The sequence below is a fragment of the Gopherus evgoodei genome, chromosome 15 (genome assembly GCF_007399415.2).
Source record: "Gopherus evgoodei ecotype Sinaloan lineage chromosome 15, rGopEvg1_v1.p, whole genome shotgun sequence".
Classification (NCBI taxonomy): Eukaryota; Metazoa; Chordata; order Testudines; family Testudinidae; genus Gopherus; species Gopherus evgoodei.
Window position 1 is genome coordinate 23,735,072 of NC_044336.1, and position 14,260 is coordinate 23,749,331.

General features: G+C 42.5%; 1 protein-coding gene across 3 annotated transcripts in view; it reads right to left on the reverse strand.

Annotated features, from left to right (window-relative positions):
* Window positions 1–2,194: 2,194 nt before the first annotated feature.
* The window catches only part of LOC115635401 (ATP-binding cassette sub-family A member 9-like), a 63,551-nt gene continuing 51,485 nt past the window's right edge, over window positions 2,195–14,260 (reverse strand). For 2 of the 3 annotated variants that reach the window (XM_030534088.1, XM_030534087.1), the window contains 12 exons: window positions 12,935–13,026; window positions 11,986–12,106; window positions 11,061–11,178; window positions 10,717–10,808; window positions 9,341–9,519; window positions 7,071–7,146; window positions 6,257–6,351; window positions 4,711–4,830; window positions 4,242–4,382; window positions 3,879–3,958; window positions 3,726–3,781; window positions 2,195–2,769 (listed from right to left, as the gene is read on the reverse strand). In XM_030534088.1, coding sequence (XP_030389948.1) covers window positions 2,671–2,769; window positions 3,726–3,781; window positions 3,879–3,958; window positions 4,242–4,382; window positions 4,711–4,830; window positions 6,257–6,351; window positions 7,071–7,146; window positions 9,341–9,519; window positions 10,717–10,808; window positions 11,061–11,178; window positions 11,986–12,106; window positions 12,935–13,026 — 1,269 coding nt within the window. In that variant the 3' untranslated portion in view covers window positions 2,195–2,670. Of the gene's footprint in view, window positions 2,770–3,725; window positions 3,782–3,878; window positions 3,959–4,241; window positions 4,383–4,710; window positions 4,831–6,256; window positions 6,352–7,070; window positions 7,147–9,340; window positions 9,520–10,716; window positions 10,809–11,060; window positions 11,179–11,985; window positions 12,107–12,934; window positions 13,027–14,260 lie in introns of those variants that run through there. The other variant, XM_030534089.1, reaches the window with a different exon arrangement.

Below are 14,260 nucleotides of genomic sequence, written 5' to 3' on the forward strand. Positions count from 1 at the left end.
AGGGGCAAAGGGGATGAACCTGGCCAGAGACTCAGGCCCGTTGCCTCAAATATAGCAGAATAAAAATCTTTTGTCTGACCTTAACAATGCTGAAATTCAGTCCAGTACATCCAATGGAAGTGGAATGCACTAAGCAATTCTCGGGATCCATTCAGAACCCGTCAGGATTGGGGCCTTGGAGCCCACCATTAGAATATGCCCATCTTCACTACACAGTCTGGGGCTCCAGAACTGCTGACCTGAATGAACCCACCATCCGGAAAAGGTAATCTCTTAAACTGAGAGATTTAAAACATAATTTTGTCTTCTCCTTTTTCTGAGTTGGGGAGGTGCCCCAACTGTAGGAATTGTAGAGCTTCCACAAGGCAGAACTTAAAGCCCAGATTTGTAAAGGTATTGAGGTGTTGCAGTATTCAGCATTGCAACGCCTAACTAATTTCGGAGCGTAAATCTCATTTTCAGAAGGGACGCAGGCACAGAGGAACTTAAAACCACTGATGGGCTCCTGCAGTGTTAAACACTCTTGAAAAATCTGGGCCTAAATGTCTTTCTACATTTAAAGATAATGAGGTATCGAATACCAAGGTAGTATTCTCACCAAGCTGTGCAGATATGCTGGGCTGTACAATTGTAAACGCACTGAACAGTTAAGAGTCACTGCACCCTACCTAAAAGCACAAGCTGACAAAATATATTGTTATATAACAGAGCGAACAGAGTAGTACACAACAGAATCAACTTGAGGGGTGGATGGTTCTGGGATGATTTATGCAGCAAATTATCGGAAACACTTAGGGAAAAGAATGAATTTTATAAGCTGTTTCGGCATCTTTTCTTTATGTTTCAACATACAGAGTGGTAAGAAAAGCCACTCAAATCTGCAGGCTGCTACATACCTATAACTGTTGCAAATGAACAAGAGGGCACTAATAAATTATTCCCATGAAACGAACATGACATTTTCTACCTATATGATGCTAGTTCAGACGCCAATCAGCGGCAGGTTTGACTCGTGATATAGTGATATTGTAAGCAAGCAGAGCACAAGTATGTTCTTATGGACGCTAAATCATTTCTAGTTACTCCACTGACTAAACTGCCATGTGTTTGAAGTCATCCACCTACGACTGAAGGCTCAACTTCATATAGACTTCTCCTCTAATGAGACAAACACAATAAATGACCACATAATGACTTAGATTTTATAATTAAAGATAGAAAGTTGCACTCTATGTAAACTGACTTATTTCTGTGTACTAGATGATGGTGTTCCTCAGTTATTCACTTCTCTTCAGAGGAAAGTGCACAGGAATGGAGATAGGAACTTGAGCGCCAGTTACTGCTCCGCCACTAACTCACCCTGTGACCTTGCCCAAGTCACTTAGCCTTTCTTTGCCTCATTAACCTCCATAGGGCTAATACTTACCTCTCAGGGGGTTTGTGAAGCTTTAGCTCTCATTTCTACGCTGCTGTCTTCAGACTAAGGCTGTGGCTACACTTAAAACTTCAAAGTGCTGCTGCGGGAGCGCTTTGAAGTGTGAGTGTGGTCGTGGCACCAGCGCTGGGAGAGAGCTCTCCCAGCGCTGCAGGTACTCCACCTCCACGAGAGGATTAGCTTTGCAGCGCTGTAACTTGCTGTGCTCAGGAGGGTGTTTTTTTCACACCCCTGAGTGAGAAAGTTGCAGCGCTGTAAAGTGCCAGTGTAGCCATAGCCTAAGGGAGCATGCACAGGGCTTGAGAGCACCAGGAGTTGGATTATGCTTGCTGACTAGCCTTGTTCACATGCACACGTCATCCTCATTCACACTTGTGCTGCAGCTCTCCTACCAAACAGTTACTTCCAAGTTCAGAGCTGGACAGTTTGTGTGACACCCCGAACACGTAAAGCACTATGCACTCACTGCATGGTTTCTATAACATCTGTAAACAAGGCAGGCAGAATCTCTGCAGGAATAAACAGGCATCGCTACATTGACAGTTCTATGCTGCTTTGCATGAGCTGAAGATCTGACCCAGAGTCAGAGGCGGCTCCAGGCACCAGCACACCAAGTGTGTTCCTGGGGCGGCAGTCAGGCTGCCTTCAGCGGCATTTCTGCGGGAGGTCCGCCAGTACCGCAGTTTCAGCGGCAATTTGGCGGTGGGTACGCCAAAGGTGAGGGAGTGGCAGACCTCCCGCAGGCATGTTGCTGAAAGCTGCCTGACTGCCGTGCTTGGGGTGGCAAAATACATAGAGCCGCCCCTGCCCAGAGTCTCATTTAGATGGCGGAGGCTGAAGATGTTTTTTTAACTACAGAACAAAACTCTGGCTAAAAAGGCATATCCATATTTAGTTAACTGTTCACTTCATGGCATGCTTCACATCCATAGCAACCAGCCCAACCCATATGTCCAGTTCACTGACTGGTTTCGCAGCTGCAGGCCTGCACTTTCTCGAACACGTATTGTATGCAGAGCAATTCACATTGAGCACCCCAATGCCTTCACCTTTAAAAATCTTCTTTTCTCAAAAGAGGGGCTAATTTAAAAAAATTATTCCCTTGTCCAAAGTAAAGAAGCTGCAAAGCTACAGGCCTGAATTTTTATTGTGCGGGTAAGTGTTTGGCAATGATCATGAATATATGCATTATTAAATCATATACATTAATACTGATTAAAATATAATGGAACATTTTAAAGGTCTTCCTGCTGAAGTCTTTTCCACTCAAAAGTTCCTTCCAAAGCCATATCAAAATTATCCATTTCTTGCTCACGGGAGAGTTCTAAGAACACCTGAAATGGACAACAACAGAAGTCTGGTTATTTGCTGTCACTGATAACAAATACAGTACACATTTGTTACTATTTTTATGAAGGCAACACATGGGTTTGCAATTGCCCCAAAGATGACCACCACAGAAAACAGGTTTTCTGCTGATACAGCTTTCTTCAGGGCAGCAACAAATGCTCTTTGATTTCCTGTTCACCAGCTCACCAAAGGTCAGGAGCAACACTTGGAAAAGACCCTCATCCTCTCTAAGACTTTATATTTATTTTGATTCACTTCTATGTATGTTTCTGTACACAGATTTCAAGCCAAACTCTGCAGTTGGAATGTAATAATGGCTCTTTACGGGGGCTGTTCACAGCATGATGCCCTACAGGCACTGCAACGAGAGGTTTCACAGCAGAGTGTTTGCCCTTTTAATTCACTCACGCAGGAGTGAGTTATGGCTTTGCCTCATGCCCTGTGCATTGAGCAGCTCACAAAGCAGACTGTGGCTGTCATGATCTGTCTGCCTGTTTCTCCCTGCTCCAGGAGGTTGAGGTACCCCTGCACCAGCCTTATATCTGCTGTCCCTTAGTGCACCAATATAGTTGTGCTGCCTAGTCCTTAGCGGGAATGGAGGCTTGCAGAGGCTGCTCTGCCCACTATGCAGTTACCAATGATATGGATACCAGTGCAGGGGAACAGGAAGGCAACATCTGCCCTTTTACTCCCTTCATGGCTTTCCAGGCTGGGCCACCATCTGACCCTCACTGCTATAATTATTCCCTATAGAAGCTTGAAAATAAATCTTTCTCCAATAAACGCAATCCCCCTCCCTTTTCTTTTCCTTCCAAAGTTTGATCATTGTGCTGTGCTGCCTTCTTTGTTCCCTCGGAAATTCTGCAGCACATGCAAACTGCCCCTGCATATTCCTTTACAATAGGCCTGGAGTCCTGCGTATAACTCTGAAATCCCATGCCTGTTCCAAAGTGTTCAAAGAAAAGCTGTACTCCTCGAGGCCGAAGGTTCGTTTGGCTGTGGAGAAATGAAGATACAGTTAAAAAAAATACGTTTCCTCTTTACAAGTCCTTTCTGAGTGAGCCTAACCTTTTGCTGATAGTTTCTCTCTTACCTGCCTCTAGCTTGGAGAACGTCTGGGACAAAGGCAGTGCTTCTTGCATTGGTATCTTGTAAACCAGCAAAGAGGAAACCCTGAGGGGAAAAAGAAATTGCATCCATTGTCCTGCGTCTAGCTCATAGACACCACTTTGAGTCAAACTGTGTCTGGCTCATGTGTGGGGCCAGAAGGGAAGGAGAAAGTACAAGAAGCTTCTGTATCTTATTGCTTGCCAGCTAGGGACGGTAACCCGTTAATCTCTCCCAACCAGAGATCTTTGCTCAGGCTGTGACTTTTGCTGCCAAACTGCAGTGGTGGGAATGATACACTAAGTAACTCTTCAGGGGGGTTCGGGACCTTGATGTATTTTGCAGTTACCTTTCCTGACGATCTGCATGTGGGAAGATCCTCAGAATCTCCATATGGAGGCAATCAACCTGTGCTGGGTCCTTCACTTTAATTTCCAGTAAGTAACCTTTGCCAAACTTGCTTTTCAGGTACTGAACAGCACCAATGCACCTGGAGACAAAGAAAGCAAAACGGTGGGAAATACTTAGTAATGGACGAAGAGTCTTGCCTCCAAGACCCTCTCCTCTTAGTGGATGTCAGGGAATAAATTCAGCTGGAGATGTCCAGAGCAGAGTTCCAGTAAATATTCTCAACCCCCCTGGTTTTTTTATAGCATGTTGGGGGATGGGGGGCAAGTGGGGAGCTCTAGGAAATACTCTGTGAGAATTTACATCCTGGTGGGTGTAATGAATGAGGTTGGCTCCATAACATCTGCCTGTTCCCTGAGAACTTCTGTAGTGTCCATCTTGCTATTGAGCTGATCTATGTTACAGCCTACCGGAGCTTTCCACAGACCATGATGGCCACTCGATCACACACTGCCTCAGCCTCCTCCATGTAATGGGTTGTTAGGATGGCTCCTTGCTCCCTGTTTTTCAGTGCAGCCCGAATAGCTTTCCTGAAAAGAAAGACAAAAATTACTTCAGAGGAAGAGCCAAACAAGTTCTTCTATTGTATTTTCCCCTCAAAATGACAAAGGAAATGTATTTATAAATTAACAACCACCTTACATTGATGTCTACATGAAAATACTTCCCATTTATGACCAAATTCCATTGAGGGGTTGTTCTGAAATAAGATTTGCTACAGTGCTGATTTAGTGGGGAGGGGCTGTTAAGTTCTTCTTTTTTTGTACCTGCTTTCGCTGAAATGTGTTTCACTTTGGCCAGTAAGAATTAGGATAGTGTCGTTTCAGAGGAGACAGTTGTCAAGCAGACAACAGTGCTAAGAAGGGATGGGATGAACCAGCTCAGAGAAAAATAAATACCAGTCTACATTTCGCTTCACCCCCTGAACTGAAACTGATCCTCAACTGGTTTTTTTCAGATTGCGAATGGTTGGGATGTGAGCTTCCGCCAGAATTCTCAATGAAACTAAAACATAGTACCATCGGTTCTAGAGTCTACGTTGCAGCTGTCCCTGCAATGCTAACGCAGATGGCGGGAGAGATGGCACAGTGTATACCTGCCTACCCAACCTCCCATGCAACTGTGAAGGAATGCAACTCATCAAGGGTACTAATCTGCTTGGCTGTCCAATGCTTCTTGCACTAGACGGATCTTGGCCATCAGGGGATTAAATAAAGCCAGTGTGCTGACTGACATGTTGGTTGATACCAGGGATACAACTGGGGAACCTCCAGAGCTAAAAGCCTGAGCTCATTATAGCTTGAGGTAAAATATCAGGTGCTGTAGCTGAGAACTGTAACAGAATCATATCATCTGTGAACCTGGCATAGAGGGGCACATCACCCTGAACAATGGGTTACATCAAGTGCCTAAAGTTACGTTCCTAAATCCATATTTATGTACCTTAATAAGTGGCCTGATTTCCCAAAATGCTTAGCACCCGGCAGCTCCTACTGACTTGAAAGTTTATATTCTAGCAGGGGGGGTAACGTCCAGCTCATGTAGTCGTACACATGCTAGCTCTGATCAAGTTCGTGTGCTAAAAATAGGAGTGTAGCTGCAACATAGTGAAAATGGCAGGATGCGATAGCTGGCCTGAGTCTGATCCTATCTGAGATCCTATGCATGTACTCAGGCAGTTAGCCCGTGCTGCCGCTTATGCCGCCACGGCTACATTTCTATTTTTAGCACACTAGCTCAATCAGCTAATGTGGGTATGTCTATTCCAGCTGGAATTTATACCTTCTGGTGCCAGTGGAGACATGCTCAAAATCACGCCTCTTTTTAGGTGCTTAATTGTGGTTTAGAAGCCTAAACTCCCATCTAAAAAGTCTTTGCTCTCAACTTTTTATTGTGCTGTTTTGATTTAGTTTTGATGTTAAAACAGACCTAACAATCAGTTCAGGGATTACTCACCACATGTTACTTTGCCCTTTAGGGTCCATTCCAGTTGATGGTTCATCCAGAAGCAGAACTGTCGGATTACCCAGCATGCTCAGTGCAAAACACACCTAAAATGAAGACTAGACATTGGGAGCTAAGTTCTGTCTTCCTGGCCTACTTAACTAAAGCCAGTGGTGCTGCCCAGGTGTACGTGAGAGCAAGTAATTAATTTTCTTTAAAAAATGATGCATAAAATTCATTTCTATGTGGGACTCTGAAATCCTCTAATTCAGAGCAAACCAAAAATATGTCAACCTTTGAAAAACCAGTGCTTGGACTTCATTTCCTCCCTCTACACACATATATGCTTGTGATTTAAAGAAGCTGAACAATCTGAGAAACATACTGTGCAACATTCTGTACTAGTGACTACATGGACGTAACTCCCTTTGATGTGAGACAGCACAAAATGCATGCTTGGGCCCCACTGTCTCAGGGGAAGCAACGAGAATCTCATCCATATAACTGGAAACAGAACTAGACCCTCTATTTACCAATGGCATTTTTTATTCACACTATGGACATTTCAGAAACACGTCAGCTATTTTCTGGAGATAATTTACCAGCTATACCTTCAATATGTTTACACCCAAACAGAGATTTTACTACTGTATATTTGAAAGAAAAATTCATTTTAGAATGAGGAGTTGGATTCTGCTCTCATTTAGATCAATGCAAATACAAAAAGGACTCCACTAGCTTAGTGGAGTTATTCCAGATGCAACACTGGGGAACAAGGAGCAAAATTCACCCCAGGGTTTGAGCTAAGAAAAATGCAAAGGCTCACCTTTCTAGTTACCCCAGCAGATAATTTTCTAGTCACTTTCTTGACATGATCCTGAAGCTCCAGAGCCTTTGCTATCCTGTGTGAGAGAGAGAGAGACAGAAAGAGAGAAAGAAGCACATTTGGTTTTTCCCCAACTCGACACTTTTACCTGAGACTGACAGCACAATGGAAAGAGTGGGCTCGGTTCCTCCCATTTGTGAAGGTGGCTGGGCCCTGGGAGGAAGTCTCTTCCACAGAGAGTACAGGGGTTCTGAGAGGCGAGGTTATTTTTCATTTCTCAGTAGGAACTCCTGATGGATTTTGCTTGGGACACACATCTCCTTGATGCCCCCTCTGCAACCAGCAATACCCTATTATTTGGGCTTCTCAGCAGAACCCCCCAGAGGTTTGCTCTTCCCTGACAGCTCCTCTGAATGACACAATGCTCTGCCCTCACTGCTAAAGGAGGTGTCCAATTCCCCTTTCTCCACCACTACTGGTGAAGCTTTGGCCACTCAGTTTTAGCATTCTTCTTAGTTTTTTTCCTGATGGTACCAACTGAAGATGATTTCTTTTGGAGGCGCGTTGCTTTCTTTCTGCTAAATGACTTATTTTTTTTGTATTTATTCTCTTCTCCTAAGAAAAAGGCATGTGTAACCCCAGAAAATGCTTATTTCTGCCTTCCACGGGAGAATTCTTGTGGATCTATATTGGGGTAGGTAACCTATGGCACGTGTGCCGAAGGTGGCATGCGAGCTGATTTTCAGTGGCACTCACACTGCCCAGGGGCCTCTGCATTTTAATTGAATTTTAAATGAAACTTCTTAACTATTTTAAAAACCTTATTTACTTTACATACAACAGTAGTTTAGTTATATATTATAGACTTATAGAAAGAGACCTTCTAAAAACATTAAAATTTATTACTGGCACAAGAAACCTTAAATTAGAGTGAATAAGTGAAGACTCAGCACATCCCTTCTGAAAGGTTGCCGACCCTGATCTATACTATGGTGCTGAAAAAAATGAATGCTTCAGTTTTCTAAGGTTCCCATAAACTTATCTGACTGTGTACTTTCACGCAATGACACTAACTCATCAAAGAGTGCAAATCTCTCCAAAACTCACATTCTGAAGTCTTTTCATAATCTCAAGAATCCTTCTGTTTCAGCATGCTTCCCTGTCCAATTTTTTTTTGGAAAGTCTGCTAATTTTTTATTTTAAACAACAAGATCATCAGAAACTAAACAAGAGAAGCTTTTTAAAGAAGCTGTTTGTAATAGGATAGTATCTCTCTCTTAATCATAAGAATTATATTATTAGTAGTATTAATAACAACAATCTATTAGTTTCAGAGTACCAGTCATGTTAGTCTGTATCAGCAAAAAGAACAGGAGTACTTGTGGCTCCTTAGAGACTAACAAATTTATTTGAGCATAAGCTTTCGTGGGCTACCGCCCACTTCATCAGATGCATAGAATGGAACATATAGTAAGGAGATATATATACATACAGAACATGAAAAGGTGGAAGTAGCCATATCAACTCTAAGAGGTTAATTAATTAAGATGAGCAATTATCAGCAGGAGAAAAAATATATATGCAAACTAGATACCATTAATTTAGGCTTGAATAGAGACTGGGAGTGGCTGAGTCATTACACATTGAATCTATTTCTCCATGTTAAATATCCTCACACCTCTTGTCAACTGTCTGAAATGGGCCATCTTGATTATCATTACAAAAGGTTTTTTTCCTCCTGCTGATAATTGCTCATCTTAATTAATTAGCCTCTTAGAGTTGATATGGCTACTTCCACCTTTTCATGTTCTGTATGTATATATATCTCCCTACTATATGCTCTATTCTGTGCATCTGAAGAAGTGAGCTGTAGCCCACAAAAGCTTATGCTCAAATAAATTTGTTAAATCTCCAAGGTGTCACAAGTACTCCTGTTCTTTTAAGAATCTATTATAAACCCTCTCCACCTTGCCGAGAATGGACAGTATATCATGGATTATCCCCCTAATTTCACATTTCAGAGCCAGACATTACCATCTAAAGTTTAGACACAGATACATCCAGCATTTAACACACACTAATTTTAATTCTAACTCATTCTTAATAAGAAAATCTGGGTGGCTTATTTTCTTGGCTAAATCACCAGAGGAAAACATTTGGGCAGTTTGACTGTGAAGTGTCTGGTTTTCAGCAAAATTCTACTTTCGCTCTGCTTTGTACTTCTGAGATATGAAACATGAACTGAAAACTTGATTTGTTTAACTCCATACCGTTTGATAGTAACAGCAGCGTCTTCTTTCCTCATCCCTTTCACAGCTGCATAAACCTCCAGATGTTGTTGCACAGTAAGGTTAGGCCAGAGAGGGTTCTCCTGAGGACAGTGACCTATAAAGCCAGTTGGGCTTTCTTGCAGCTGAGAGGCAGTGGCACCTTTCCCCTTTGTCAGCACCTGAACAAACAATCTGTTATTCTTCACATGTGTAATCTTGTGATCAATAAGTGTGTAGGGTTAAAATTACAGGATGAGGATGACAGGTTTCAGAGTAGCAGCTGTGTTAGTCTGTATCCGCAAAAGGAACAGGAGTACTTGTGGCACCTTAGATTTATTTGAGCATAAGCTTTTGTGGGCTACAGCCCACTTCATCAGATGCATAAAATGGAACATATAGAAAGGAGATATATATAGATATAGAACACTAAAAGGTGGAAGTAGCCATACCAGCTCTAAGAGACTATTAAGGTGACCAATTATCAGCAAGAGAAAAAAAATTTGTAGTCATAATCAAGATGGCCCATTTCAGACAGTTGACAAGGGAGAATTACTGAGTAAGGGACTGATCTGCAACCTTTGCTGATCTGAGCAGTTTCACTGACTACAGGTAGTAGAGCTGGCCCTTACATAGTAGGTCATTTTCTTGCTTGATAGAGTCTATAGCGGTAGATGTTTGCTCCAGGTACTGTACTATGAATGGCTCGTGAGAAATGACAATAAAAAGACTTACAAGACCATTTCCAGCATTAGCGAAAGTTCAAGATTCATTCCTGAAATTATTTACTTTTAATTTATTTTGAGGCAAATATAACAGTGGGTATGAATAGAGTGCAGGCTTTCATTTCAAGTGTTCTGGCGTTGGCTGGTCTACAGAAATAGTGTTCATGTCATTTTGTTCGCTTATTGCAAGAGACACGTTCTTATGTCAATCACAATGACTGATGATAATTTTCATTAACGATTTTCAGAGCATGATGTGCTAGGCTATGGGCTGGAGTCCAAACGTCCTTTTGGGCACAGCTACATCACAGCCTGGGTGTGACTTGCAGCTTGTGGAGATGCACCCCCACTAACTGTTCTCAGGCTAGAAATAGAAGTGAACTGCACAAGCCTGACTGACGCCTCCTTTCCTCCTCAGGTATATACTAGTTTGGGCAGCCTGTGCTGAAGCATGCAGCATGTTGTTCTCACTGCTATTTTTCACAAGCTAGCGAGAGTACAGTTAGTGCGGGCAAGTTCACATGAACTGCAAGTCACGCCCCCACCCAGCTGTAGTTGCGGGAGTATCCTCTGTTTCCCTTAATGTATTGTTTAGGATTAGCAGTGGGCTCTTCACTCCAATATTTATTTTAAAGTCCAACCCGTTTCACCTACCTGCCCAGCAGTCAGTGTTGTCTCTCCAGTAATCATATTGATAGTTGTGCTTTTACCAGCTCCATTGGGTCCCAGTAGTCCGAATACCTCTCCTAGAATGAATATGCATCAATTTTTAGTAAGACTTGCCCTTCCTAACAGAACATCAGGCATATTCACCACGAAAGAAAAAACAAACAAAAGAGAAACCTTTTACTCATACCTGTGATCAAATAACATTCATTGAAAATTCCACAAGGGCTGTCTAGAACTGAGATGTTCCAGTGAGTGAGTGGTCTACACATGTAACCTTCAAATCAGACAATCATCAAAATAGCTATAGTAAAATATTCCTGGGCTCTAACCTTTCTTAACACAAAAAGAGACATTTTTAGTGGCTACTTTCTTCCTTTTCTTAAAAACCGAGCTGGCTTTCTTGTCTTGATATTCCTTGCGCAGATCGTTGACAATGATAATTGGTTTCTGGGGAAGAAGGGAAATGAGAGAGAATTTATAAAGAACAAACCCTTCCCACTACAAAAGACAGTCCAGTTGTTCTCCCTGTTGTGTGTGGTTGCTGTATACAGGTTTTATTCAGAACACTTTCTCTGAATATTTTGTTGCTGCTGGAATGTGTTGAATTTTCATTGCTAAGAGATGAGATAAAAGCTTGACAGTGGCGAAATCTACTAGACAGTCTTATTAATCCCATATAGCTTTTTACTATCTTAGGTAACTATATGGCTTCCGTTACCATAGTATCCAGGTGCCTCACATTCTACGCACAACACCTCTTTACTGTTTTATAGGAAAGTACTATTATTTCCATTTTATGGTTATGGAGCTGTGGCCCAGAGAGACTAAGTGACTTAGTTAAGGTCATAGAGGAAGTCTGTGTCACAACAGGAAACTGAACTGGTTTCTGGGTCCCAGGCTAATACCCTTTCCACGGGCCATCTTTCCTGCCCATACAGGTTAGCTATTATGCAGGCTGAATTATTAACTATTAGTTCAACTCCAAAAAAACGTGCTTGACGTTGAAAGAGAAGAGGTCACAATCCTTATTTCAAAGATCATTCATTTCAGATTGCCCGAGAACAAAAGAGAATTATGGTCTATTTAGAAGTTGTAGTCTCAGTTCTGATGATATCTGTTAATTCCAATTGGAAAGTAGAAAAATATAAGGGAATGAACACTGGATTTCTGCATTGATGTTTATTATTTTTTCCCCAGTGGGTGATTTACCAATAGGAAGAGTAAAGAGACAGAGAAGAACAACTTGAAGTTTACCTCTTCCTGATTTTCAGAAGCTATTGCTTCCCTAACTTTTGCCCTTTCAGCTTGCACATCTTCATCTTCTTCTTCTGGTTCTTCAGGATTTTGATGGTTGATCTCTTTCCTCAGGGGAATTCTACCGATCAAAGGAGTCAAAATTCAGCATTATATCCTTTATCCTAGTTCACAACTGATGTATTATGCGTACAGCAAGACCCAATGGCTGTTTGGTTCAACACCTCTGCTTTTTATTATTTGCTATTTGGAAAGTCAAGCACACAAAAAGTTAAGAAATACCAGAATTAAGGTTGCCCATACAAACTTAATTCAGCCCTCTTGTTGCATATGGATGATGATAGCCTTGCCCAACATCAATCATACAGTATGTCTGTGGAGAAGCCAGGAATAGAACCCAGCACTGGTATGTCCCAGACCAGTGGCTGAAATATAAAAGAACAACATCTCTCGTCTTACAGTCCTTTGACTTATTCACTGTCCATTCTGTGCTCTGAATGAGGCAGGGCTTAAGAACAAATAGTACATGATCCTGTAGATAAAGATGGTGTCAAAGTGCACCTGCAATCTATTTACGGGATTCTCCTAACCTCTGAATGTGTGGCTTTGCAAACTTACCACCACTTCTTTTTGGGGCAGGGATTATCTTTTTGCTTTGTGTTTGTATTGTGCCTAGTACAATGGGGTCAAGGTCCATGACTGCGATTTGTAGGCATAAAAATACAAATTAATAACATGTAATTTCCCTTTTTTTTTTAAGCAAGAATACTTGGGAGGAGGGGAATGTATCATGTGGAATCTGATGGAAACTATGCATAGATTTAAAAAAAATCAAAATGTTTTGTGAAAAATTGAAAATATCACCTTTTTCTGTGGAAAAATGTATTGTCAAGAAAAGACCGAGTGTGGGGGCACACGTGCACATGCAAGGGCATGTGTGGGCACAAACCTAAAAATTGGATCCTCTCTCATAACTGCTCTTCCATATTTCACCTCCAGCCATCGAAGAAGAAAAATGAAAACTACACAGTGGAGGTAAGGCTGAAAAAAGAAAAAGAAGAAACAGTCAATGTTGTATGAATGAAAATAGCAACATTGTATTTGATACATTTTAATTACAGTTCAGGTAAAGTGCCTTAAAAGAGGGATCGGCTTCTTCTCATGTTCTAGTCACCTCCTGAGCTGCTACCTCGCTATTTAATGCTAACTTTAGGTTAATGTTAGGTTCACTTCATTAGGATTCTAATGAGAGAGGCAAAAGAAGATTTTAATTCAGTTCTCCCTGTGTCTCCCTCTTATCTAATCTAGGTGGGTATTTATCCCGTATTGATCACTCTGGCATCCTGATCTGCTTCACCTCTTTATTCCTCTTAGGGATCCATCCGGGGTGAAAGTAGAAATAGGAACTTACTGGTTCGGGCTGGGTTGGGGCTGGCTCTGGCCCCCAGAAGGGGCGGGGATGGAGGGGGTAAGTGCTCTCTCCCTTCCCCGCCAGGGTAGCAGTGGCAACCGGTGACTCCAGCAGCAGCCTCCAGACTCAGGGCTCCCCTACCTCTACCTCCCCAGGCCCTTTATATAGCCGCCAGAGCCCTAGGATAGTGGCAGGGCTCCAGAGGCTATTTAAAAGGTCCCTGGGCAGTAGAGGCAGTGGGATCCCCAGTTCTTTAAATACCCCCCGGAGCCCTGCTGCCGCTACCCCAGGGCTTCAGCAGTAGGGCTCTGGCAGCAATTTAAAGGGCCTGGGGAGCTCCGGGCCCTTTAGATTGCCACCTGTGGAAGCCAGGCCGCCGCAATATAGGGCACCTGCTCTTGCCGGTACCCCATAGCAGGGCCTATCGGCTTACTTTCACCTCTGCATCCATCCATCCGTCCGTCACAGGTACTTCTCTGGCCCCACTCACATAGAATCTGAGCATCTCCCAAATCTTAATGTATTTCATGTGTAAATGCCAAAATAAAAACCTCTTGCCCTTGGGCTGGCAGCGCCTCAACTATAAGGCTACCTCTGATATGATCTAAAAAACAAATTAAATGAAAATGTTTCAGCTTTAATAGTCATATTGAAGTATGATCTTCCTGGTATTTAGCTGTGCGTATCCTAGGTTCCCCCCCCCCAATGCTTCCCATTACTGGTAGCAATGGTGGTGGAACTGGCATAGGTCAGTTGCCAGTGTTTTAGCCATCATGCCATTGAACTCAGCTCAGAGCAGGCCTAGACAGCATGGGGGTAAAATGTTAGTAATCACTGGCACCTTGTCTCCACTAGCTTTCTCAC